General features: G+C 56.6%; 1 protein-coding gene across 1 annotated transcript; it reads left to right on the forward strand.

Annotated features, from left to right (window-relative positions):
• Nucleotides 1-317: 317 nt before the first annotated feature.
• Nucleotides 318-23,177, forward strand: NPTXR (neuronal pentraxin receptor). Its single transcript, XM_013051636.2, has 5 exons — nucleotides 318-1,105; nucleotides 13,623-13,851; nucleotides 15,739-15,986; nucleotides 18,468-18,647; nucleotides 19,014-23,177. The coding sequence occupies exons 1-5, from the start codon at nucleotides 518-520 to the stop codon at nucleotides 19,236-19,238; spliced, it is 1,470 nt and encodes a 489-aa protein (XP_012907090.2). The 5' UTR covers nucleotides 318-517; the 3' UTR covers nucleotides 19,239-23,177.

Below are 23,177 nucleotides of genomic sequence, written 5' to 3' on the forward strand. Positions count from 1 at the left end.
AGCCGACACGAGACAAGCTCCCCGCCAGGTAGCAGTCGGCATTACGGGTTCGGGGAGGGGGCGGGAGCCCGGGACGGGTGCGGCAGGGGTCCCGGGGGAGTCCCGCCGCGTGGCCACCGGGTCGCCGACCCCTATCTCCTAATCCGCTCGGTGCGGTGCGGGCGGCTGGATCACGATCTCGGCGGCGCCCCGGCCGCGGCGCCCGGCACGGAACGGGTGCGGGGCTGGGCCAGGGCCGGCCCGGGGGAGCCTACGGGGCGGGGCCGCCGCGCCCGTTCCCCCTCCCCGCCGCCCGCCGCCTTCTCCTCCTCGCGCCGCCCGGGCTCAGAGCGGCGGCAGCAGCGGCCGCGGCAACAGCTCCCGCTCGGGCTCCGGCTCCGGCTCCCGCTCGGCCCCGTTCGGCCCCGCGCGCCCGGGCCCCGCGCCCCGACCCCGCCGCCGCGCCTGCCGGGGGGCCTCGGGCGCCCCCGCCGCCCGCCTCACGCTGAAGTTCCTGGCCGTGCTGCTGGCCGCGGGCATGCTGGCGTTCCTCGGTGCCGTCATCTGCATCATCGCCAGCGTGCCCCTGGCGGCCAGCCCGGCGCGGGCGCTGCCCGGCGGCGCCGACAACGCCTCGGCCTCCTCGGCCGCCGCCGCCGCCGCGTCCCCGGGCCCGCAGCGCGGTCTGAGCGCGCTGCACGGCGCGGGCGGCTCGGCCGGGCCCCCCGCGCTGCCCGGGGCGCCCGCGGCCAGCGCGCACCCGCTGCCCCCCGCGCCCCTCTTCAGCCGCTTCCTCTGCACGCCGCTGGCGGCCGCCTGCCCGTCGGGGGCCGAGCAGGGCGACGCGGCGGCCGGCGAGCGGGAGGAGCTGCTGCTGCTGCAGAGCACGGCCGAGCAGCTGCGCCAGACGGCGCTGCAGCAGGAGGCGCGCATCCGCGCCGACCAGGACACCATCCGCGAGCTCACCGGCAAGCTGGGCCGCTGCGAGAGCGGCCTGCCGCGCGGCCTCCAGGACCCGGGACCCCGCCGCGACGCCATGGCCGACGGGCCCTGGGACTCGCCCGCGCTCATCCTCCAGCTGGAGGACGCCGTGCGCGCCCTCCGGGACCGCCTGGACCGCATCGAGGTGAGCGCCGCGCGCCGTCGGGCAGCGGCGGGGGGTGTGCGAGGGGCGGAAAGGGGAGGTCGGCGCCTGCGGTCCGTGAGACACCGGCACGGGGGTGGGGCGCGCGGGAAAGGTTCGTTCCCCTCCCGGTTTCCTCCAGACTCCTCTGTGCTGAGCCTCAGTTTCCGCATCTGTGAAATGGGCGTCACGGCGTCCGCAAGTAGCAGGATTTAGTGAAATGTAGGTATGTGAAAATGCTTGGCACGTAGTAGGACCTCATTAGATGTCCGTTTCGTTTGTTTCTTGCAGACACCCCCAAAGCAGCCCCCTTCCCCTTCTCTTCCTAGGGTGGGGGCGGGAAGCTAGGAGGCGCTGTCCGAGGGACTCCGGAAGCTGCTGTCCTGCGAAGAGCAGGGACCAGAGTGTCCCATCAGCCAAATCCCGGTGTCCCTCAGCGCTTCCCAACCCGGTATCCCCCGCTCGGCCTCGGACCACAGACCCAAGGGCGGCGGCTTAGATGGCGCGGGCCCAGCCCCCAGTACCTGGAAGCCAGCAGCTCTGGGTGGAGAATAGGGCGTCCCGCGCGTTCCTCCTCCTCCGCACACCTTCTTCGGAAGCCCCTGGGACAGGTCAGACACAGGGGGTCTGAGAGGGGGACTGAGCAGCCCCAGCCATCCATGATTTCCAGATGCCAGCAAAGGGGCATCTTTAGAAAGAGGAGGGGAGAGAGAGAGGCCAAAGCCCCCTTTCATGTTTTCCCCCAGCCGATTGGAGCCGGCAAAGGCAGAGGGAGGAGAGGCTGGAAGGAAGGAAATGTAGAGGCTCCCCCTCCTCGTGGCTCCCTCACATCGAGCTCTGGCATAGACTTGGCCTGTGGGAAAGGTTGGCCATTGAGTGCCATGGCCCCGTGACCCTCCCGACCGTCTGTGCTGAGGTCAGCACCCACCCCACAGGGGATCCGAGTGTGGCCAGGCCATCCCAGTCACCCCTCCCGACTTACCTGTGAGAAACCAGGGCTCAGGGCCCTCCTAGGTGAGTGACAGCGGCAGGAGGAAAGCCCAGGGGGCTCTTCTGCCAGCCTGGCAGCAGCCCCTTTTCCTACTTAGGCTCTGGGGCTTTTCTAGGACAAGAGAGCCAAGAGCAGGAAGATAATCAGGGAAACACTGAAATTCAACAGTGCAGGGGAGCCTCAGTTTCCTCACCTGTGAAATGGGAACAACAATAACACCTACCTCGTTGAGGTGTTAGGAAGACTGAGTGAGTTAGTCCTTGCGAATGGCCCAGAATAGTGTCGGCAGCCATGTGTGCTCGGTCTGTGTGAGTGATTGCTACTTTTGTCGTTAAGATATAATATTGCTAATTTTTTAAGTAGCAGAAATAAAAATGGGATCAAACTCTCCTTTTAGGAAAGAGAGGTTGGGTTTGTTGTTGTGGTTTGTTTTTTTTTTTTTAAGATTTTATTTATTTATTTGACAGAGACAGAGACAGTGAGAGAGGGAACACAAGCACGGGGAGTGGAAGAGGGAGAAGCAAGGCTCCCCACAGAGCAGGGAGCCTGATGTAGGGGCTCGATCCCAGGACCCTGGGATCATGACCTGAGCCAAGGGCAGACGCTTAAGGACTGAGCCACCCAGGTGCCCCGGAAAGAAAATTTATTAACATTAAAAAAAAAAAAAAAAAAAAAAAAGGAAAAAAAAAAAGCTGTAGTTCCCAGTAAACTTCCTCTTGCCTTCTGCCCTCACTCCTGCCTCCATACCCAGATGGCCCCCGTGGTTCCTCCCACGTCTGGGGTTGGCAGAGCTGGGCTTGCCCTGGACCTGTTCCCCCAGCACCTGTGCATTTGGCAGGGTGGGCTCCCCTCCAGTTAGCCCGCTGAGGTTGGGGGGCGGGGATCCTGGCAGCTGGGATTTGGCACCAGCTCGGCCTCCCAAGTTGGGAGAGCCCTGGCTTCCCTGCACATAGCCCCTGCTGCTTTCTGCGTGCAGTGGACACGAAGGGCGAAGGGCGGGGCTCTGCTGGTCTACCAGGTCTGCCTGTGGAGCCTGGCAGCACCCAGAGCCAGCCCCCGTGGGGCCTTTGGGAAGGGATGGGGTCTGGACCCCAACAGTCCTGCTATGGGCTCAGCCTACCGATCTCAGCAGGACCGCGTGCGTCCCGTAGCCTCTGCCTCCTTCCTCCCCTCTCTTCTCATCCAGTATCCTCAGTAGGATGTCCCTGGATTCCCAAGATCTGTTTCCTTGCCACTCCTCTCTCCCCCTTTACGGCACACTGAATGTGCTCTGGGGACATCACGGAAGTGGATCAGTTGAATAGGAATGATTCAGTCTTTATCTTGCTGAATGCCTTTCCCACATCTGACCCCATCCATCATTCCCTTCCACAGAACTCCATGCCCTTGGCTTCTAGAAACCTCTTACCTGCTCCTTCTTCCTCTCTGCTTCTGTGTCCCCTTTCGGAGTCCTTCTCCTTTAGTGGTCATGCCCTGCCTGGCTCTCTTCTCACTTGCCCTGGGTGAACTCAGCCACACCCTGCGGCTTCCAACACCCATGTGCCCCAGCCAACTTCGTCCACCCAAGGTTTCTCTCCTGAGCTCCAGACCAATAGATCCACCTGCTACCTGAGCAACTCCCTCTGGACTTTGCACTGGCCCCCTGCCCTCAAGGCACCCCAACCTGAACTCCAGTCCTCCGACAACCTCCCTTTCAGGTGTGCTCTGAGAAGCTCCTCCGCTACTCTGGATGCTTGCCGCATCCTCCTCAGCCCACCAGGCACAATCCTCCACCCTTCTTCCTCCAAGCAGCCCCGGGGATCTTCCTTAAGCCCATCATGGGGCTTCCTTGTGGTGCAAAGTATCCAGCCTGCTCCAGGCTGTCATTTCAGAGCAGGCCAGACTCCCAGTTCCTTCTTGCTTCTGTCCAGATTACCCCCAGAGTATCCATACACATCATCTAGGAGTCTGCTCTGAGGACACCACCTCCCAGAGGCCCTCCCTGATAACACAGTCTTTTTCCTTGCCCCACTCCTGCTCCCATAACCCTGGGCACATCCCTGCCTGTCTCCACTCCGCACATCTCTGCGTCACCCCCTCTCTCACCCCGCCAGCCTTCTACCAAAGGGGAGGGAAAGCCACACTGGCCCAGGCCTCCCCCTGAGGCCTCAAGTGAGGGCCCCGTTTGAGGGCTTAGAAGAAATTGTCTTCCTTCCGTGTGTTTTTATTTTTGTTATTGTTGTGGCTGTTCCTTGAAAAAAGTCAAAAGGTGTTGGTTGGGGGAGAAATCGCATTTCATTCCACCATTGTATCTGTTTTTGCAGCCCCTCTTGGTCCTTTCTCCAGAGGCAGACATTGTTCCCCGGTTCCTGGTTGCTGGTCATTACCATTTTAATGCCGGCCATAGTCTGCTGGAATCTGACTCCGGCTCCATCATCCGTGAATCCTCTGATCGCTCTTGTTGCTGGACATGTCGATCGTTCCTAATTATTTTTCTTCTAGATGCTCATTGCAGGATCAATTTCATGCAGATAGTTGTTTGGGTTTTGGTTTTCTTTCTTTCTTTATTTTTCTTTTTAAGTCTTGAATTGTTTCTTGAGGCTGGAGTCCCAGGAGTGGTATTACCGGGTCAGAGGATATTGATCTTTTATGGCTGTGGCCAAGAACCACTTTTAAAAGGGTTGAACCATCTGTATGGCAACTGGCCATATATGCAAGTTCCGGGGTTCCATTTTTGCACTAATTTAATATATTGTAAAATGAAACTTTTTAAGATTGATTTAATCAGCAGTTCTTTGACTGAAACCACATCCCTAACCCGGCCTGGCTAGCTGGTGGCCTACCCCGACCTTGGAGTGGGAAGACGGGGATAAGGAACACTTTGATGATGGTCACAGGGGACCCTGAACTTGATAATGATTACAGCTCACACTCACTGAGTGCTTACCATGTGTCGGGTACTTCTCATTCTCTCATTAATCCTCATAAACTCTCCATGAGGGAGGTAACAATTTTCCTCCCCATCGTACAGATGGAAAAAGAACCGACATTCAGAGGGGTTAAGCAATTGACCCAAGGTCACACAGCAGTGGGGCTTGGGTTTGACCCTGTCAATGACCCTGAGCCATTTCTGCATCAGCGCACCCAGAGCAAGAGTGAGGAGGGCCAGTCCTCAAAGACTTGTCCTGCCGGCTGGCAAGATCATCAGAAGGCTCACGTGGGAGCTTTGCTGAAAATAGATAACAATAAGTCATATTTATTAGCTCTTCAGTCTTCAGCCCTGGGAAGTGGGCTGTATGTGTCCCTATCTTACAGATAAGGACATAGAAGACCAGAGACTCTAGAGGAACCGGAGCCAGGCCCACCACCCCATCCCCCCTGACCGGGCTTCGGTTTCCACTCCCTAAAATGATACAGTGGGTCAAACGTTCTCTAGACAACTTCCAGCTCTAAATGGTCTCTGAAGTAGGCTGGCTGATGGTGTCAAGTGAAGTTCCTGTGATTTGAAGCTCTTCACCTCCCTTGACTTTTTTTTTCATTTTCTTATCTGTAAAATGGGTGCAAGGAGGGGCTGGATTTGGTCCTGACCCTTTAGGCTCTAAACTGGGAATTCTTGGGCACATGTGTCCTGCTTAGGAATTGTGGGTGTGGGGGGGGGGCGCCGCAAGGCCCCCAGCCACCCACTCCCATGCCTCTGGTTTCTGAGGAACATCTGCAGATAAACGCAGCGGCGTGGAGAATCTCCTAGTGCCTTTTCTAAACTCTATTGGTTGCTTTTGCTTTCCTCTTCCACTGCTGCCCATTCTGGCAGCTTCTGCTAGGCAGGGACTGGTTCCCCTCACCCTACCTTTCTGGCTGTGAACTGGGCTGGCAGGAGTGCAGTGAGAGAGATTCTGCCCATTGAGGATGTGGATCCTCAGTGCCCAGCAGCCACCTACAGACCCCGACAGCCCCCCCCCCCTTGTACTTCGAAGCCCTTAACCCCACTCCTGCCAGTGTGATACCTTTGCCGTAGCAGGAAACCTGGTGTTTCAAACCCTGGCTCTAGATGCTGGTGACCTCAAGAAAATTCCCTCTCTCTGATCCTTGGCTTCCCCATCTGTGAGATGGGGGTGGGGGCCAGACCCCAGGAGGGGCCCTCTTGTGCTGTCATCCTGGGCCCTTTCCCTGGCAGCCCTTCTCCCAAGAGAGGAGGCCATCCTGCCCTTACAAGCCTGCTTGGGAGAACTCAGGGTCCTTTTTGAGGTATATCTTATATTTTAGACATGTAAGAACTCATATATCTTACATATGAAACACACAAATCTTGTGTACACCTCAGTGAAGACTCGCGTATGACTACATCCTTGAGAACACCACCCAGATTGAGAAGAGGACATTTCCAGTGCCTCCCAAAGTCTCCTTTGGGACCCCTAAAATCCCTCCTTCCCCAGAGGTACCACTCCCCCGGCTTCTGTCACCAAAGATGTGGTCTGCCTGGGTTTGAACTTCATACGAGCATTCTCAGATGGCCGCACCCTGCTGTGTCTGACGTTTTGTTATATGTTATGTCTGACATTGGATCACCAAGCCTGTGTCAGTGGTGTGTTATTTTTTTCCATGCCGCATAGTGTTTCGACATATGGAGATGCCTCCGTTTTCTTACCCTTCCTCTATGGATGGACATTTGGGGTGTTTCTGGCTTGACGTTATGACAAATAAGGCTGCCGTGAACATTCCTGTGACATCTTTCGGTGGCGATAAGCCCTCATTTCTCCTGGCTGCATCCCCAGGAGTGGGTGTCTGGGTCCCGGGAGAGACATTTATTTAACGTGAGGAGGTGATGCCAAACACTTTTCCAAAGTGGCAGTAAGCGTCGACATGCCCACCTGTGCGTGAAGCTTGCCAGCCTTGGTATGGTTATTTTTAAAACCCTCCTCGTTTTGGTGGGCGTGTAGTGAACTCGCTGGGGTTTTAATTTGTGGATCTCTGATGACTCATGATATGGAGCAGCTTTTCTTATGTTTATTGGCCATTTTGTGAAGTCCTTGCCTGTGGGAGGTGGAAAGAGGTCAGGAGTTGGTTCTCCTCACCAAGGGGAAATGGGGTGGGGTCTCCCGGGGATAGTCTTGGGCCCATGGTCCCCACAGAACTCTGGGGATGGGGGCTGAGACAACCAAAGAAAGTGGAAGCACTTATGTGCCCCCACACGCCCCTCATTTGACTCCAGGGGAAGCTGCCACTCAGAGACGCTGAGTAACTTGCCCGAGGTCACACAGCACAGCAGAAGCTGAGCTCAGCGCATAGCCAGGATTTTCTGTAAAAATGGGCTTGTGGGTAGGGGAGATACTGAGTTTTTGCTGCAGACTTTTGGCCAGAGCCCAGAAGTATGCGGGCAAGCTGGACCTGAGAGGGAATTCTGTGGCCACCTCCGTGAGGCAGCATGACAGAGAGTACTTGAAGGGAGAGGTGTTGGGGGTGTCCTGTCACTTACTCTGGGGCCTCTGAGCCCAGGAGGGTGGAAGGACAGATGCTCGGAGATTCTTCTCCTGGCCTCCCCACTCAGGGAGCGCCCTGACCTGTCACACACCCCCCCCCCATCCCACCCCCCACTACACAGAAACCCATCTGTCTACTTTTGGTTACAGCTCCAAATCAGCCTTGGGGGCCCAGAGACAAGGATCAGTCTGGCCTCCGCAGCCTGCTCTCCTGACCCTCCCCACCGGGGTGGGCTGGAGACACCGGCCCGCTGGGCCAGCCCCCAGGGAGAAAAGCTCCCTCTGAGAGCCCTGCCCGGACTCACCCTGACCCCTGCTGCCCCACAGAGCCCACGCCTCGGTGAGGGCATGTGTGCTGTCCCCGAAGCCAGTCGGCCTTCCCGGCCAGCAGCAAAGAGCATGGCCTGGGGCAGGCGCCCGCCTCACTCCAGGTGCTGGAGCCACAGCACAGCAGGACTGAGGGCACCCTCTGTGCCAGCCTGTTCTAGGGACCTTAGAGATGAGTCCCAAGAACCATGGGGCTGTTACTGTCCCCATATGGCAGGGGAGGAAACGGAGGCAGGCTAATCTGGCCCCTGTCCCTGCCCTCTGGGCAGCTGACTCCAGGCCCCACCACTGCACAGGTATGGCTCTCTGTGCCCTCCTGCCCCTCTGCAGACGCGAACACTCCTCCTGGTCAAACCCACTGATTAGCCACATCTCATATGCCGGCCCTCACACACGTTCCTCATCTGGTTATTAATTATATTCCAAAACGTAGAGACGATGATTATCCCCATTTTACAATTGAAGAAACCAGCGGTCCTGGGAGTTGAGCAGTTGGCCCAGGGCCACAGACCTAGGAAGTGGGGTCCTAGAAAGGACACTGGCCTGTCTGATGCGAGAGTTGTGCCCGACTTCATGACACAGCCTGTGTGGACACGCGAATGGTTGAGGGAGGGAGGGACCGAGGAAGGAAGACTTTGCAGGCCCCCACAGAAGCCCTCTTTCCTCTCCCTTTGGAGCCTCTTAGATCAGGGGTAGGGAAAGCTGCCATCTGCAGGGGGAGTGGGCTTTGGCCAGGGAAGGAGCAGCGGGAGCAGGAAGTGTGTTCTTAGCAGAAGGAACAGCATAGATGGAGCCTCTGGGGTGGGAGGGAGCTGGGGGAGGGGCAGCTGGGGACTTTAAGTGGGAAGGAAGTGTAGCCTGCAGGGGTGGGTAGTGAGGGATGAGATCAGAGGGGCTGGGACTTAATGGGTGGGGGAGGGGCGCTATTGGAGGATTTTAAGCAGTTAGGCCACTGGCTCCTGGAGAAGGGTTAGTGTAGGGGCCAGGAGACCGGGGCCTGGACTAGGGAAGCCCAAGGAGCCAAGTGAAGCCACCATTAAGATTCAGGGTTTGCTTCTACCCTCAGAGACTCTGCTTTTGGATTTTCCCCTGTTTTGTTTTGTTTTAAGATTTTATTTATTTGATAGAGAGAGATCACAAGTAGACAGAGAGGCAGGCAGAGGTGTGTGGGGGAGGCAGGCTCCCCGCTGAGTAGAGAACCTGATGCGGAGCTTGATCCTAGGACCCTGGGACCATGACCTGAGCCAAGGGCAGAGGCTTTAACCCACTGAGCCACCCAGGCGTCCCTCCCTATGTGTTTTGTTTTGTTTTTTAAACAAAGTCATTGCAGAGTATCTCAGACATAACACAAAGGAATAAAGAATGCCATCCAGACGGAGACCCAAACTCAAGAAGCAGAATGTTTGCAGCCAGCTTGTGCCCCTCAGGGCTTCTCAGCTCCCAGCCCCCAGACAACGCACCCCCAGGAGAGGGTCCCCACTGCCCCGAATTTGTATTCATCTCTCCCCCGGTGTTTGTTCCTGCTTTTTACAAATACATGATCTGGTTTGGAATCTGCAACTTCATACAAATGGTCTCTAACTGTTCTTCTGTAACTTGCTTTTTCTCCCAACATAATGATTAAACAAAAAGATTTATGGCTGGAGCTGGAGAAGGATGGGCCCCTTCAAGAACTCTTTAAGTAGTAGTAATAATAACTGACACAGCGCTCCCCCCACCCCCCCCACCCCCCCACCCCGCACCTGCTCTGCCCTCAGGGCATCATGACTCCCTCACTTCTCAAGGTGCACTGAGATGCTATTGCTGAACCTTTTTGCTGGGGAAACTGGGGCACGCCACCTTATGCAAGGTCACTAGGGGGGTGGAACCCAGCTGTGAGCCCAGCAGATCCACATTGGACTGGGGGTGGTCAGATGGGGGGGGGGTGAGGAGCCCACCCCCCCACACAGTGCCTCAGGAAAGCCTCTCCTCCTTCGCCCTGCATGCTGCCCCAGGAACAGGGCCCTGCGCAGCCCAGGCAGGGGTGAGCTGTGCACAGAGCCCTCCCTCTGCTCCCCGAAGGAAAGGAGCAGACCCCAGCTGGGGATGAGGTGGTTGGGTCCTCCCCACATTCTCCCAGCCTCAAAGCCACCTGCCTAGACAGGTCCCTCCTTTCTGGGTCCCTCTGTGAGGCCACCCCCCGCCCACCGCGGTCTGACAGCCTGTGGGACCCTCCCAGCCTTTTCGTGACCACTGGAACCTCTTCCACTGGGCCCCCAGGCAGGCAGGGCAGCCAGCACTGTGCCCACTTGGCCAACTAGGACCCACACAGTGAGGGAAGGACGGAGGAATGGAAACAGCTTCTGGAACCAAAAGGGCCTGGGCTGGGGTTCCTGAAACTTGAGCTCACCGTCTCAGTTCCCTCATCTGTAAAGTGGGCCCCCTCACTTTCCCAGATGGTCGAGAGGGGTTGTGAAATGTGTGCACAGGCTTCCCTGGTGCAGGACCTGGCACGCAGTACGTGACGATGAGGACAGCTGCCACTGTCACATTCTTATCACCGAGTGCTAATGAGCCCAGCACGTTGGCGCTGCTCTGGGCTGGAGCCCTGGGCTCTGGCTTGGGGCCGGTATACTTACGCTGAACCCCACCCAAACTCCCAGCGCAACAGTCTGTGGGTTCAGAGCCCCCCTTTCCCCGCCACCTCGGGACCTGAGTGGGGGTGACAGCATCATCATCCCTCCCCCCATCTTGGGCTAGGGGCCCGGTTGGCATCTGCCAGGAGCCCACGCGGCCCAGCCTGCGCCCGCAGCAGATGGGAAAGTGGGGGGAGTCATGCTCTTCTGATTCAGACACTGGGGTGGGGAGGGGGCTGCACACGATCTGGAGGGCCCACCTCCTCCCTGGCCTTCCTGCCAGCGGCAAGGCTAGGGACTCCAACAAAAGGACAGCTTGCACGCCTGCCTCCCTCAGCCTGCACGGCTCCTCCTCGCCGCGGCGTCTGTGTAAATAGCACTAGATGTCCTGTTCCTCCTCTGAGGAAGGACAACGCTTTGCCCAAGAGCTCCAAGGGTGTCAGCTTTGCCCAGCCCCGTTACTGTAGAAAGTTCAAAAGGACTTCTACCTCAGTTCCCCGCTCTGTGAAATGGGGGCACTGAGAGTAGCAACCAAAATGAGCGGCTCTGAGGACTGGTGAGTAGATATATGTGCAGTGCCAAGGACAAGCCTGGCACACTGCCTCATTCAGACGTGTGGCCCTCCTGCCAAGCTTGGCACCATGGAAAGAGGGAAACTGAGGATCAAGGGTGCCGGAGCCCAGGAGACCCAGCCGTGGCCCCGCTGGCACCGAGACAGGATGCCCTCTAGGAGCTAACTGCCTCAGCCCAAGATTTCCTGGAAGTTCAGCCACTTTAAATGCAGTGGCTGCCCGGCCCTGACACTCCCTGGGCTTTTGTGACCAGTGGAAGTTTCTGGAAGTATCTTGCTCTTCACTGGCTGGTGTACTTCAGGCTCACAGTTTGCATTTGGCTTTAGTACAGTCCGGGAGGGCCTGTTACTTCCACTTTTCCATCCTTACATCTGTCCTGGGGATGGAGGGAGGGGGGCCCCTTGTCCCGATTTCACAGAAGAGGAAACTGAGGCTTTGCGTTTAGTAAGCCCCAGAGTTAGGATTCGTAGGCACCCAGGGAGTTAGAAGGAACCCTCCAGACAGGGTATCGGAAGGTAATAAGGGGCAGGACCGGAGGTGCTCATCAGCCCATGCCCCACGGACTTGGCCTGCACCCCAGTCCAGGGGCCGAGCATGGATGGGCGGCTGTGCCCTCTTACGCAGGATGTGATGGGGGATAAAGGTGACCCCCTCTAGGGTTACCTGGGTGGCTCAGTTGGTTAAGTGTACAATTCTTGGTTTTAGCTCAGGTCGTGATCTCAGAGTCATGAGATCAAGCCCTGCATCAGGCTCTGTGCTTAGTGGGAGCCTGCAGGAGATTCTCTCTCCCTTTCCCTCTGCCCCTCCCGCTCATGCCCTTTCTCTCATTCTCTCTCTCTCCAAATAAGTAAATAAATGCTTAAAAAAAAAAAAAAGGCAAAAAGGCGGCCCCTGTGGTCCAGCTTTGGCCCGGGCTCTTGTCCTGCACACCACTATTTAATCCTGACCGCAGGTCTGCAAAATGGGCATTCCAAGCCCTCTGTAGATGAGGGAAAATGACACCAGAGAAGTTAGGCCCCCTGCTCCCACTCCTGAGGTGGGGTATCAGTCCCTCCAACTCCCGGGCCTGAGGTCATGGCAGCATCTCTCGGGTGCTGGCCTCCCCACCCCTCCTTCCGGCACTCTGAGGCAGGATACCCATTTTTCCCCTCCTCACACGGCTAGAAACCAGGCACGTCAAGGCAAAGGCATCTGCCCAGTCACATCCAGCAAACGACCAGCAGGGCCAGGGCTGGGCCAGTGAGGCCGGGGAGGGGTCTCCTTCACTCGCCCCAAGCTGAGGGGCCAACCCTGCGAGGCTCAGGGCAATCGGGAAATGTTAAGTTGTGCTCTTGGTTTTCTGTTCTGCCCTTGACTGTCTCTTTAGCACCTGGTGCAGGGCCCAACCTCTAGTAGGTGCTCCCGGATTCCTTGCTCAGTGAAGGAATCGTGAGAATTCAGTGAGCTCTGTTCTGGAGCTAAGCCTGTGGGCAAGGCCCCGGGCTGACTGAGCAGGAGCTTCCTGGGCCCTTGGGGAGTGTGGAGGAAGCCAAGGGGACAGGGAAGTTCTAATTTGGCTCCTAGAAGCTCACTGAATTATTGCCTGCCAAAGACTAGCTCCTCCCAGAGTCTGGACTTGGCAGCCTCCCCTGCCTTCTTCCACCCCAGATGGGGGCTTCCTCCAGCAGGAGAGGGGGAGGAGAGCTCCCCTTGAGCCCCTGCCCTAATTCTCCTGCCTGATGGGGTCATGAGACAGCAGATGGGGGAACTCTAAGCACTTTGTCCTCCCCCTGGGCAAGATAAGGGTTTTCAGAGACCAGCTTACAACGCTCTGCCCTGGGCAGTAATTGCAATAACCAGGCTCTGTTCATTGGCATTGACTACTTGACCATCCCCCAACCCTTCTAAATAGGTACAGTTGTCCCTGTTCCCTGTGAGGAAACGGGTTCAGAGAGATGGAGGCATGCACTGGGGGTGACATAGCAGATTGATTCTGGAGCTGGATTTGAGCCCTGGTTTGTCTGAATAAGAACCCATGACCTTAACCTGTTGCTCTGGAATGGGCACACCACCACAGTCCTATTCCAGAAGCCCCTGGTTCGTGCCTCTGCATCTGCCTAGTGCCCCCATGGAAACTTGCCCCATCTTAGAGAAGCCCGGCAAGTGAATGAGTGAAGACTAAGACAGTCCACCCCTTCAAGGCCCCATCAGCATACAGGCTGTGTTATGAGAGCCACTCAGCAATGGCTCTCAACCCTGACTGCAGGGTGAGAACCACCCAGGGGAGCTTCTATAGCTCTCCGCCTCTAGCCCCCCACCCCCGCAACCATAGGCAGAGATGTTCTTGAGGGCAGAGCCAGCCTTCTTTCAACTTACCATTAGGCACTGGCAGCAGAAAGAACCTGTTCTTTCGTTGAACAGGTATTGCCTGAATTTCGTATTGCCATCCCCATTTTGCATTTGGGGAAGCTGAGGCTCACCTGGGTTCACTCAGCAGGGGCGGTGGGCATCTCTGAGCCCTGTATCTCTTTCCTTCCACCGTCCAAGTGACCTCACATGCCCTTTCTTCTGCCCCATAAGCAGCAGGAGCTCCCAGCCCGTGTGAACTTCTCAACTGCCGCAGCCCCTGCACCCGCGGTGCCCACCGCCCTGCACTCCAAGATGGATGAACTGGAAGGGCAGCTGCTGGCCAAGGTGCTGGCCCTGGAGAAGGAGCGCGTGGCTCTCAGTCACAGCAGCCAGCGGCAGCGGCAGGAAGTGGAGAAGGAGCTGGACGCCCTGCAGGACCGTGTGGCCGGACTGGAACATGGTGGGTCTGGGGCCCCGCAGAGGACACATCAGGTGGGGCCTTGGTTCCCAGATGGGTCCTCAAGGTCTCAGATTCACTTGAGAATATTTCTATGCTCTCCAGAGGCTAAAGCTAGATGGCGAAGAGGCTGCGAAACCCAAGAAGGAGGGAATTAACGGAGAATATCATTTTTCTTAACCGTTAGCATTTTATGGCCCTTACATTCTGAGAGTGGGCTGTTTAACCTTCACAAACCACATGGGGGTGATACTGTTACTGTCCCTGGTTCACAGATGAGAAAACAGAGGCTCAGAGAGGGCAAGTGACTTGCCCAGCGTCACACAGCCAGTGAGTAGTGGATCTGGACCTCAAACCAGGTCTGAGGTTTGGACTTTCCCAAAGTCCATGCATTTAACTGCCCCACAAAGTTGCACCTTCAGTGAATCAGAATTTCGGTACTTGCTTAGCACCTGGGCCTGGCACTGCCAGGAGTCTGAGAAATGTGCTGTAATGGATAGTCCCCAGGTCTGAGCCTCAGGAGACCTGGCCCCTAGCTCCACAGCTGTCACTGGCTTGCTCTGTGACTTTGGAATTTTGCTTCCTCTCCCCAGGCCTCGTTTTTCTCATCTGAAATATGGAGATCTAGGGTCCCTGTGCTCCCAGGGACCTTCCATCTTTGAAACCTTCGGAGGACCACCCTTAAGAGGCTTACAGACAAGTTAGGGATACTGGGGGAATCATGAGCAATTATCAGGGACTGGCTTGCATGTGGGATGTGACTTCAGGAGTAGGAAATCCAAGAGCTTCCTGAAGGAGGCAGGCCTCAGGCTAGTTGCTGAAGGCAGAGGGAGAGTCGGTTTTGGAGTAGAGGGGCCAGAGCAGGGACACAGCTGAAGGTGAGGCACAGCCTGGTGGGTTTCAGGTTCAGCCTCCTGGCTGGAGCACAAAGACAAGAAAGGTGAACTTATCCCTCCTCGGTCCTGCCACCAGCCCCTCTGTACTGCATCTTCTAAGGGATTGGGGGACATGCTCCCTCCAGAGGCTGCAGGGCAGGGAGGAGGCAGACAACCAGGCTGGATGTCTGTGTGCCTATGGGCAAGTTGTTTCCCTTCTTGGGATTCGACTTCCTCATCTATGAAATGGGTTTCAAGGGGGCACTGAGTCCCTTCCTCTCTTCCCATGTTGCTTTAGCACATCAGCCGTCATCCCTAACCCCAACCAGACCTGGAAACCTGGGTCCACCAGCCCCTAACCCCCTAACACCAGCCTTCAACAACCAGCTAGAGAAGGGGACCTCCTACCCTGGAGGTGGGTGTGGTAGGTGTTACCCCCTGCCCAAGGATCTTGTTTGCATGCCAGCTCTGCCACTGACCAGCTGTGTGGCCTTGAGAAGATGACTTAATCTCAGTGCCAAGGCATCCTCATCTGTGAAATGAGGATTATAATAGTGGCTACCTCCTAGGGTTGTCACAAGAATGAAGGAAATCATGGATACAAAAGCACTTACCAAAGTGCCTGCCAGGTGGAAGGCTCTGCACAGTGCTTGTTAAATAATGAGGCAAAGAACTCAGAAAAATGGTCATTGCCATGGCTCATGTTTGTTGAGCATTTACTATGGGCTGCGCCCTTTACATGGTTTGTCCCCCTTAGCCCTCACACAAGCCTGGAGCGGTGATGTTGAACTTGTGGAAGTTCATGTAGCTAGAAAGTGCAGAGGCAGGGTTCGAACTCAGGACATCTCAGGTCCAGAGCCCTTCTGTGTCCAGAAGCAGGGTAGACAGGGTTGTGAAGGCACCTGGCATGTGGCAGCTGCCCAGGGACTGACTAGGAGCCCTCATCCTAGAGTCTGCCTTGCCCCCAATCAGTGTCCACTGACCCCACCATGTCCGCTTTTTCCACCCCCCTCAGGGTCCTCGGCCTACAGCCCCCCAGATGCCTTCAAGATCAGCATCCCCATCCGCAACAACTACATGTACGCCCGTGTGCGGAAGGCACTACCCGAGCTCTATGCCTTTACCGTCTGCATGTGGCTGCGCTCCAGGTCAGATGGCAGTGGCCAGGGCACGCCCTTCTCCTACTCCGTGCCCGGGCAGGCCAATGAGATTGTACTGCTGGAGGCGGGCCAGGACCCCATGGAACTGCTGATCAATGACAAGGTGAGTGGGGGCTGGGCAGAGCGGGCAGAAAGTGGGGGGCAGGGTTACCCTTCCAGGAGCCCCTGCACTGGGCTGGGTCCCAAGCATATGGGCCCTTTACATTCTCCTGCTCAGCAGGGTCAGCACATGGGAAATGCCTACTGAATGCCAGGCTGGGTTCTGGGGATACAAAGACAAACCAGACCTAGGGCTGGCTGAAGATGGGCTTGTAGCCAAGAGAGGCTGTCAGTGATGGCCTTTCCATTTACAGAGGAAGCTCATGGCCCTTCTCCAGTGACCCAGCTGTGTGAGCAGGGCAAGAAGGGTCTGTTCCAGGGCTCTGCTCATTCTCCTGGACAAGAAGAGAAGAGAATGAGGTCCAGGGACCTACGTAGGGAGGGAGTGCCGGTGGACTCCTCGCCCCCCTTCTTTCCTGCGGCCAGCCCCTCTGCCCCTTCCATCACTCAGAAAGTAGAATGGTGCCACGGTCAGGCCTGAATACTGGATTCGAACCCCAGTTCTGCTACTTACCTACTGTGTGACCTTAGACTGGTCATTTATCCTTCCTGTATCTCAGTTCCCTATATGCCAAGAAGGAACAATAATAGTCTCTGCCTCATGGGGTCATGGTGAGAAATACATGTAAAGGGCTTTGGGCAAGCCTGGCATTTAGCAAGCTTGATACATGTGAGCCGGTATCATTCCAGGCCTGTGCCTTTAAGCACTTTACCCACATTATCACCCTTGACCCTCCCACTAGCATGGGGAGGTAGGCCACCTTATTGTCACTGTTTTGCACATGGAGAAGCTGAGGCTCAGAGAGGGCAAAAATGCACCCAGGCCACACAGCTGGCAAAGGGCTGGTGATATGGTTCATGGTCTTGGGCTGCAGAAACCTCCTCTTCACCTCTTCACTGTCCTGGCCTTGGGCACCCATTTTCCCCATCCCCACAGCCCTCCCTGGGCCTGTCCACAGATTAGGACTAGGACATGGGGGAAGTGGTGTGGGAGGGGCATGTGATTGAGCAGGAGAAGAGGGAGTATCTTAACATCCTCACTCTCCCCAGTATCCTCCTCAACCTGCCATATTGCTTTGGGATTTGCAGGCATGGTGGTCTTTACACCACAAATCACACCCACTCAAGACCAGCCCGCAGCCACATAGAGTTGCTAGGCAGCGGCTGTCACCCATCAGAAGCCAGCTCAAAAGGTGTCTTTCATGGGTGTCCTGAAGGAGGAGGAGGAAGGAGATGGGCCCAGGGGACAGTGAGTTTCTCTTGTAGCCCAGTAGGTCCTAAGAAGACCGGAGTAGCTGAACTACATCTAGATCCTGCTGCCATGTCCCCTTCACTCACCCCCTGGGTGCCATCCTTGGCCCTGCCCAAGCTCAGCACTCTGCTCTCCGTGGAAAGGATTCAGCACCCTGGACAGGGCCCACAATGGCCCTATTCCACAAACCTCTAGCATCTTTTAAAAGTCCGGCCTCCCAGATTACTCCTTTTTCCTTTTATTCCAGCCTCTCAGCCTTTGCTCCCGCTGTGTCCCCACCTTGCCTTGACTTGCAATGGAACACTCAGATCCATTGTCCTTCCCCACGTGTTTGAATACCTCGTCTGCTGTCCCACACCTCCCTCTTCCTCCGGACCTCCCAAATGGCCCTGGGTTATTTTGCCTTCTATCGCTCCTGAAGTTCTTCCCTCCCCTGCAGACTCAGCTCATTTATAGCTAGGGCCAGATCCACAGTGTCCAGAACAAGCCTGGCACTAAGTGGACCTCAGAGAATGTTGTATTAAAGCGTGATCTCACAGAACTTAGGAGATGAAAGAGCCCTTCGGGAGTCCCAAATCCACAGGCAGCAAGTACCTTTCATCTCACAGGCCAATGCTAATCAATCACCAGCAGCTTCCCAGAGCACTGTGGTAGGAAAGATCCCAGGGCTGAGCCTGGGTTCATGACTGGTTAGTCGTGCCTGCCTTGGGTGGACGAGGCAGAGGTGGCTGTGTATTTGCTGCCCTTCGCTTGACCTTTGCATCCTTTGCATGAGGAACTGAGACCCAGGGAAGAGAGAGCAGCCTCCCCAAGGTCCTGCAGGAGGTTGGGTGGCAGAGCCAGAGCTGGATACCAGTGCCCAGGCTCTGAGTCCAAGGCTGCTAGGACTCCCTGAGCCCAGCTGTGTGCCAGGCACTGTGTGAGGTGTTCAGAGGCTGTGAGATGTGGCTCCCACCCCACATGAACTGACAGGCCTGTGAGGGGTTAAATAAGGTAACTGGAAACACCCAAACCCCAATATTGACTAGTCCCTTGCAATCCAAGAGAAGCTGCCTGGTTAAGTTGTGGGGAAAGAGGAAAAAGTGGTCATAAAGGCACAGGGTTGAGAGGAAGGGGAGGATCGAGCCTTGGCTCAGTCCCTGGAAAGGACACGGGTCTCCTGATCCCCACCTCACTGGTCCAGCCTTGGGACTTGTGACACCTCTGACCTGGGGTTGCGGGACCCATGTCCAGGTGGCCCAGCTGCCTCTGAGCCTGAAGGACAATGGCTGGCATCACATCTGTGTCGCCTGGACCACGAGGGATGGCCTGTGGTCTGCCTACCAGGACGGGGAGCTGCAGGGCTCCGGTGAGAACTTGGCCGCCTGGCACCCCATCAAGCCTCATGGGATCCTCATTCTGGGCCAGGAGCAGGTAAGCCTCAGGGTGTTGGGAGGGCTTGAGGCCTGAATAGATGTCACACTCACCCAGGGCCCCTAGGAAGGAGGAGTTAGGTAGAGGGACCCTGGAAAGCACAGCAATGATCACTCAGTCTGACCCAGCCATTCTGCAGATGGGCAAACTGAGACTCAGAATGAGCAGTGACCTGCCCAAAGGGCTGGAACCTCGGGGACAGAGCTGGAGGCTTGGGGTGGAGCTAGAGCTTGGGGCGGAGCTAGAACTTCAGGGGCGGGACTTCAGCGGGATCTGGGGCCTGATTGAGTCTGTCTGCCTGTCTTTTCCGATGGCTCACTCCATGTCTCTCTTCTCTCTCCTTTTTCTGCTGCTCTCTTGGCCCAGGATACCCTGGGCGGCCGGTTTGATGCCACCCAGGCCTTCGTGGGTGACATCGCCCAGTTTAACCTGTGGGACCACATCCTGACACCTGCCCAAGTCCTGGGCATTGCCAACTGTACCGGGCCACTGCTGGGCAACGTCCTCCCCTGGGAAGACAAGTTGGTGGAGGCCTTCGGGGGTGCAAAAAAGGCCACCTTTGATGTCTGCAAGGGGAGGGCCAAAGCATGAGGGACTGCCTCATCCAGGGTCCCTCCCTTGCCTGCCAGGGGACCTTATGGTGGGGGCACACATTCCCTCCTCGGCCTACCCACACACTGGCCTCCCCTCCCGCCCCACTCCTGGCCATGCCACCTGTTTCCCCACCTATACCCACACCTCCAGAATGTCCTGCCCTGCAGCGCCTGTCCCCTAATCCCACTTGGATGGGGACAAGCAGCTCAAGCCAACAGGCCAAGCCTGGGGTGAGTCCAGGGCCTGGTGGGGGGGGGTAGCAGAGCCCCCCCAGCACTGCCCACCTTCTCAGCATTACACTGGAGCTCTCTCTTACCCCCACCCACGCTGGCCCTCAGCCACGTCTGATTCCACTGATCTCAACAGCATGTCCCACAGGGTTGTGTATGAGGGAAGGACCCACTATCTCAGCAGCAGGCTTGGCTATCTGCCCTCCTGTCCCCCATGCAACAGGCCTGGCCCCTTCACCTTCAGGGCCACAACAGACTCTAGCGCTGTCCCCTGAGCTGAGAGGGGGATGACAGAGACAGGAGACTCAGACTCCTCCCTCCTCCATCTTTCCACCCGTTGCCAGCGCAGGGCCGCGGGATCTTGACGGAGCCTCCTGCCCCTTCTTTCTTCCTCTTCCCTCGTTTCTGTGTGTGCAGTGGTTTGAGTGTTGGTTCCATGCCTGGCCCACCCCCACCTCGATTTCCAGGACATCCCCTTCCAGCTCCAGCCTGAGGGACAAGACCCTCGGAGGCCCAAAGGCCATAGTCACCCCTTGTGCCCACCCACAAGTGTGCTAACTGGCAGGTCACCTCTCCATGCCGAGGATGGCCTGGGCCACTTCAGCCTGGGCTAGGAGCAGTTTGTGTCAGAGACATGTGCCCAGGGGACCCAGGTTACAGCAGAGCCACATTACCTACTCCCTCTGCATGGCCCTGCAGCCTCTGGGGAAAGAGGGGAGAAACCAAGTAGGCAAAGAGGGGAGAAGCATGGAGTGGTGTGCAGAACACTGGATGAGAAGAAGCCCATGGTTCCTGGCTAGCCTGGCTGCTAACCTGCTGTGTGGCCTTCTGTGAGTCCCTGCCCTCTCTGGCTCGGCCTTCCTCATTTGTAACCCTTGCTTTGGTCATTCCGGAGAGCTCTCCAGATCAGACGTGAGGTGGTCTATTGTTCCAAGTGGATCAGATGGGGCAAGCCCGAAGCTGCCCAGGAACCAGAGGCAGATCCTGAGAGTAAGTAGCAGATGGGATCTGGCTAGGCATGGGTCAGGGTCAGCAGTGGCTTCCAGAAAGTCAGGGGCCGGGGCAAGGGCGAGGGACAAAGCGGACCAACCTCATGCACAGATTGTAAAAACCAGCTTTTCTGGATTCCCCCACCACCACCACAGCCTGGCACCCTTGCCCATCTGAAAGGGCTGGTGGCTTCCAGCTCCCCACCCTGAGTCCTCACCAGCTCCCCCAAGAGAGTAGAAGAATGTAAAAGCTGAGAAAAATCACTCAGTCTGACTTCTTGCTTGTATAGATGGGGAAGAGCTCCAAGAGGTCAAGTGACTTGCACAGGATCACGCAAGCACAATGTGGCAGAACCAGGACTAGAACCCAGGGCTTTTGACACTACCTTCAGTGTTTTTTTCCCCCTACACCATACTGCCTGCCCATGAGTGTCTTCACGTCCAGCCTTCACCTGAGAGGATGGACATTTGAAAGAGATCAGAATGCTTTCCAATATGAACATCTTCCTTTATGAAACACACAAATATCTTGGCATCCAGCGCCCCCCTCCCCCGCCACCCTAGGAAGTAGGGGGAGGAAAAGGGTGATCCCCAGGCACTCTGGCAGGAATGGAAAGCAGATGTCCCCTCTGCCAGTCACCTACAACGAGGTGTCTGGGCAGCTGCAGACTACCTGACTCGAGCAGGTACCGATGCATGTGCCCCACTTTCTGCTCCCTATTTTGGCCCCCCACCACTACTCAGCCTGGGGCAGGAGGCAAGAGAGCAGCAGGCTGTGGGGCCCATTGCCATGGACGCCTCCCCAAGACTTGTTGCCTCCAGCCCCCAGATGCTTGTTGCCAGTTCAAGAGCACAAATAGACCTTTCAGCACAACAGCCCCAACTCCCCCTAGAAGCAGCAGCTATGGCGTGGCGTGCTTCCGCCAGAACCTGCTGAGACCAGGGTTGCCCTGGTAACAGCCAATGACATCAGCCCAAGTGCTGGGTCATGCATCTTTTAATGACATACGCTGTTGCTGGGGTGACAGCGGAATTTGGAACCCAGATTCTGGGGACACCGGGTTTTATTGGGTTTCCAGTACTGGTTTTAAGGAAGCAGGTTTTCTGGAGGCCTTGGGGGAAAGAAAGGGTCTAGGAGGGAAGGGACAGAACTTGAGCCCACCCAGAGGCATCCTCCCAAGTCCTTTATGCTTTGTTTTGGTGATGAGACATCAGACCTTGGTCCCCATCTGAGTCACCCTGACCAGCCCTCCAGAGGGCACAGGAACAAATTAGAGGCTTTGAGGTGCAGGCTGTGAGTCTGGGCCATTGGTGAGTGGCCTGGGTGCCCGTTTCCATTCAAGGAAGGTGAAACCCTGAAAGTCCCCACCCTTCCTTCGTTCACTAATGGTTCTTCACCTTTGCGAGCACCTGCTGTTCCAAGCACCTGCTGTTCGGACTCCGGCTCTGGTCTTGTCCAGCTGCTCCTGGGCAAAGCCAAGAAGATGGGGAAAGAGGAGCTAGAAACGGTGCTCACTTGTGTCCTTGAGCTACCCTGGCTAACGGTGATGCTGGAGTCTGTTTGTTCCATCTTTTTAAAGTATCAGGCCTGTGCTGAGCACCTCACAGGCATCATCTCATTTATCCTCACAACACAAGCTGGGACTGTTCTCAGCCCCGTGATCCAAGGGAGGGAACTGGGGCACAGAGAGGTTAAGTCACCTGCCCGGTGTCAATCAGCTGGCAGGTGCTGGAGTCCAGACTTTAAGCCAAGGCAGGTTATAGCCAGGACCAAAGGGACAGGCACCCCTACTCTATGTGGAGTGAGACTCGAGCATCATTGCTCCCAGTGGGTTTTGCCCTAAAGAGATGTGCTTGACCCCATTCACTACCCTCCCAAGTTTGGTGATGGAGGAAGAGGCCCAGGATGGGCGTCAGCCCTTCTCCAACTGGCTCGAGTTTCCAGGAGAATCTAAAGGGAAGAAGAAGCTGGACGGTCTCCCAAGAGTCCCAGGCAGGGAAGAGGGGAGATTGATCTTTCTCAAAATTCTGCTTTGGTCAAGCCCTGCGCCAGGTGCTTCACAGCTCTGATCTGCCAGATTTCACCCCCCTTTGTGGCATGCTGTACCTCCGGTTAACATCCTGAGGGATCAGATCATCTTGCCACAGTTGTGCATGACCTAGGACCACAGCTTTGGGCAGAAAGGTTTCTTCAAGAGGCCCCAGCCTCGTTTTATAGATGAGGATGCAGGGGCCCCCGGAGGGTGAGTGGTTCTTGGGGCCACCCAGCCAGGACTTCTGGGGACCTGATCTCAGTTTTCTGACTCTCCACAATGCAGTGGTCCTCCCCCACAACCAAGAACTGGGTCCCTGGTTCCTCTCCATTTCCCAGCACCTTGCCTTGAGCAGACTGGGGAAGGGGTCCCCTCCCAAAGATGGGATCATTCTCCTCCCCTCTGTCCCAGCTGCCTGCCCCCCCCAAAAGCCCACCTTGCCCCTGCTGGGTGGGGAGGGGGCTCGCGTGGGCCCAGGCTGAGCAGTGAGTGAGCACGTCCAACTGTCTGACACTGTGAAATTAGCACATCCCCTCCTCCTCCTCGCCCGGTTTTGTACATAAAGTGACATGAGATGCAACATGTGTGCGTATGTGTGTATGTGTATGAGATGTGTCCTGGTTTTTGTTACTTTTTTTGTTTTTGTAAATTTGAATGTTCAAAATAAACAATGTTTACTCTGAG

The sequence above is a fragment of the Mustela putorius genome, unplaced genomic scaffold (assembly GCF_011764305.1).
Source record: "Mustela putorius furo isolate JIRA1106 unplaced genomic scaffold, ASM1176430v1.1 tig00000738_pilon_pilon_pilon, whole genome shotgun sequence".
Taxonomy (NCBI): domain Eukaryota; kingdom Metazoa; phylum Chordata; class Mammalia; order Carnivora; family Mustelidae; genus Mustela; species Mustela putorius.

What these genes read in the sequence shown, in the direction of transcription:
- NPTXR (XM_013051636.2), top strand. Translation starts at nt 518, where the DNA reads ATGCTGGCGTTCCTCGGTGCCGTCATCTGCATCATCGCCAGCGTGCCC. An exon ending in TGTGGCCGGACTGGAACATG is followed by an intron (nt 13,852 to 15,738) that starts GTGGGTCTGGGG and finishes CACCCCCCTCAG; the next exon opens with GGTCCTCGGCCTACAGCCCC. An exon ending in TCATTCTGGGCCAGGAGCAG is followed by an intron (nt 18,648 to 19,013) that starts GTAAGCCTCAGG and finishes CTCTTGGCCCAG; the next exon opens with GATACCCTGGGCGGCCGGTT.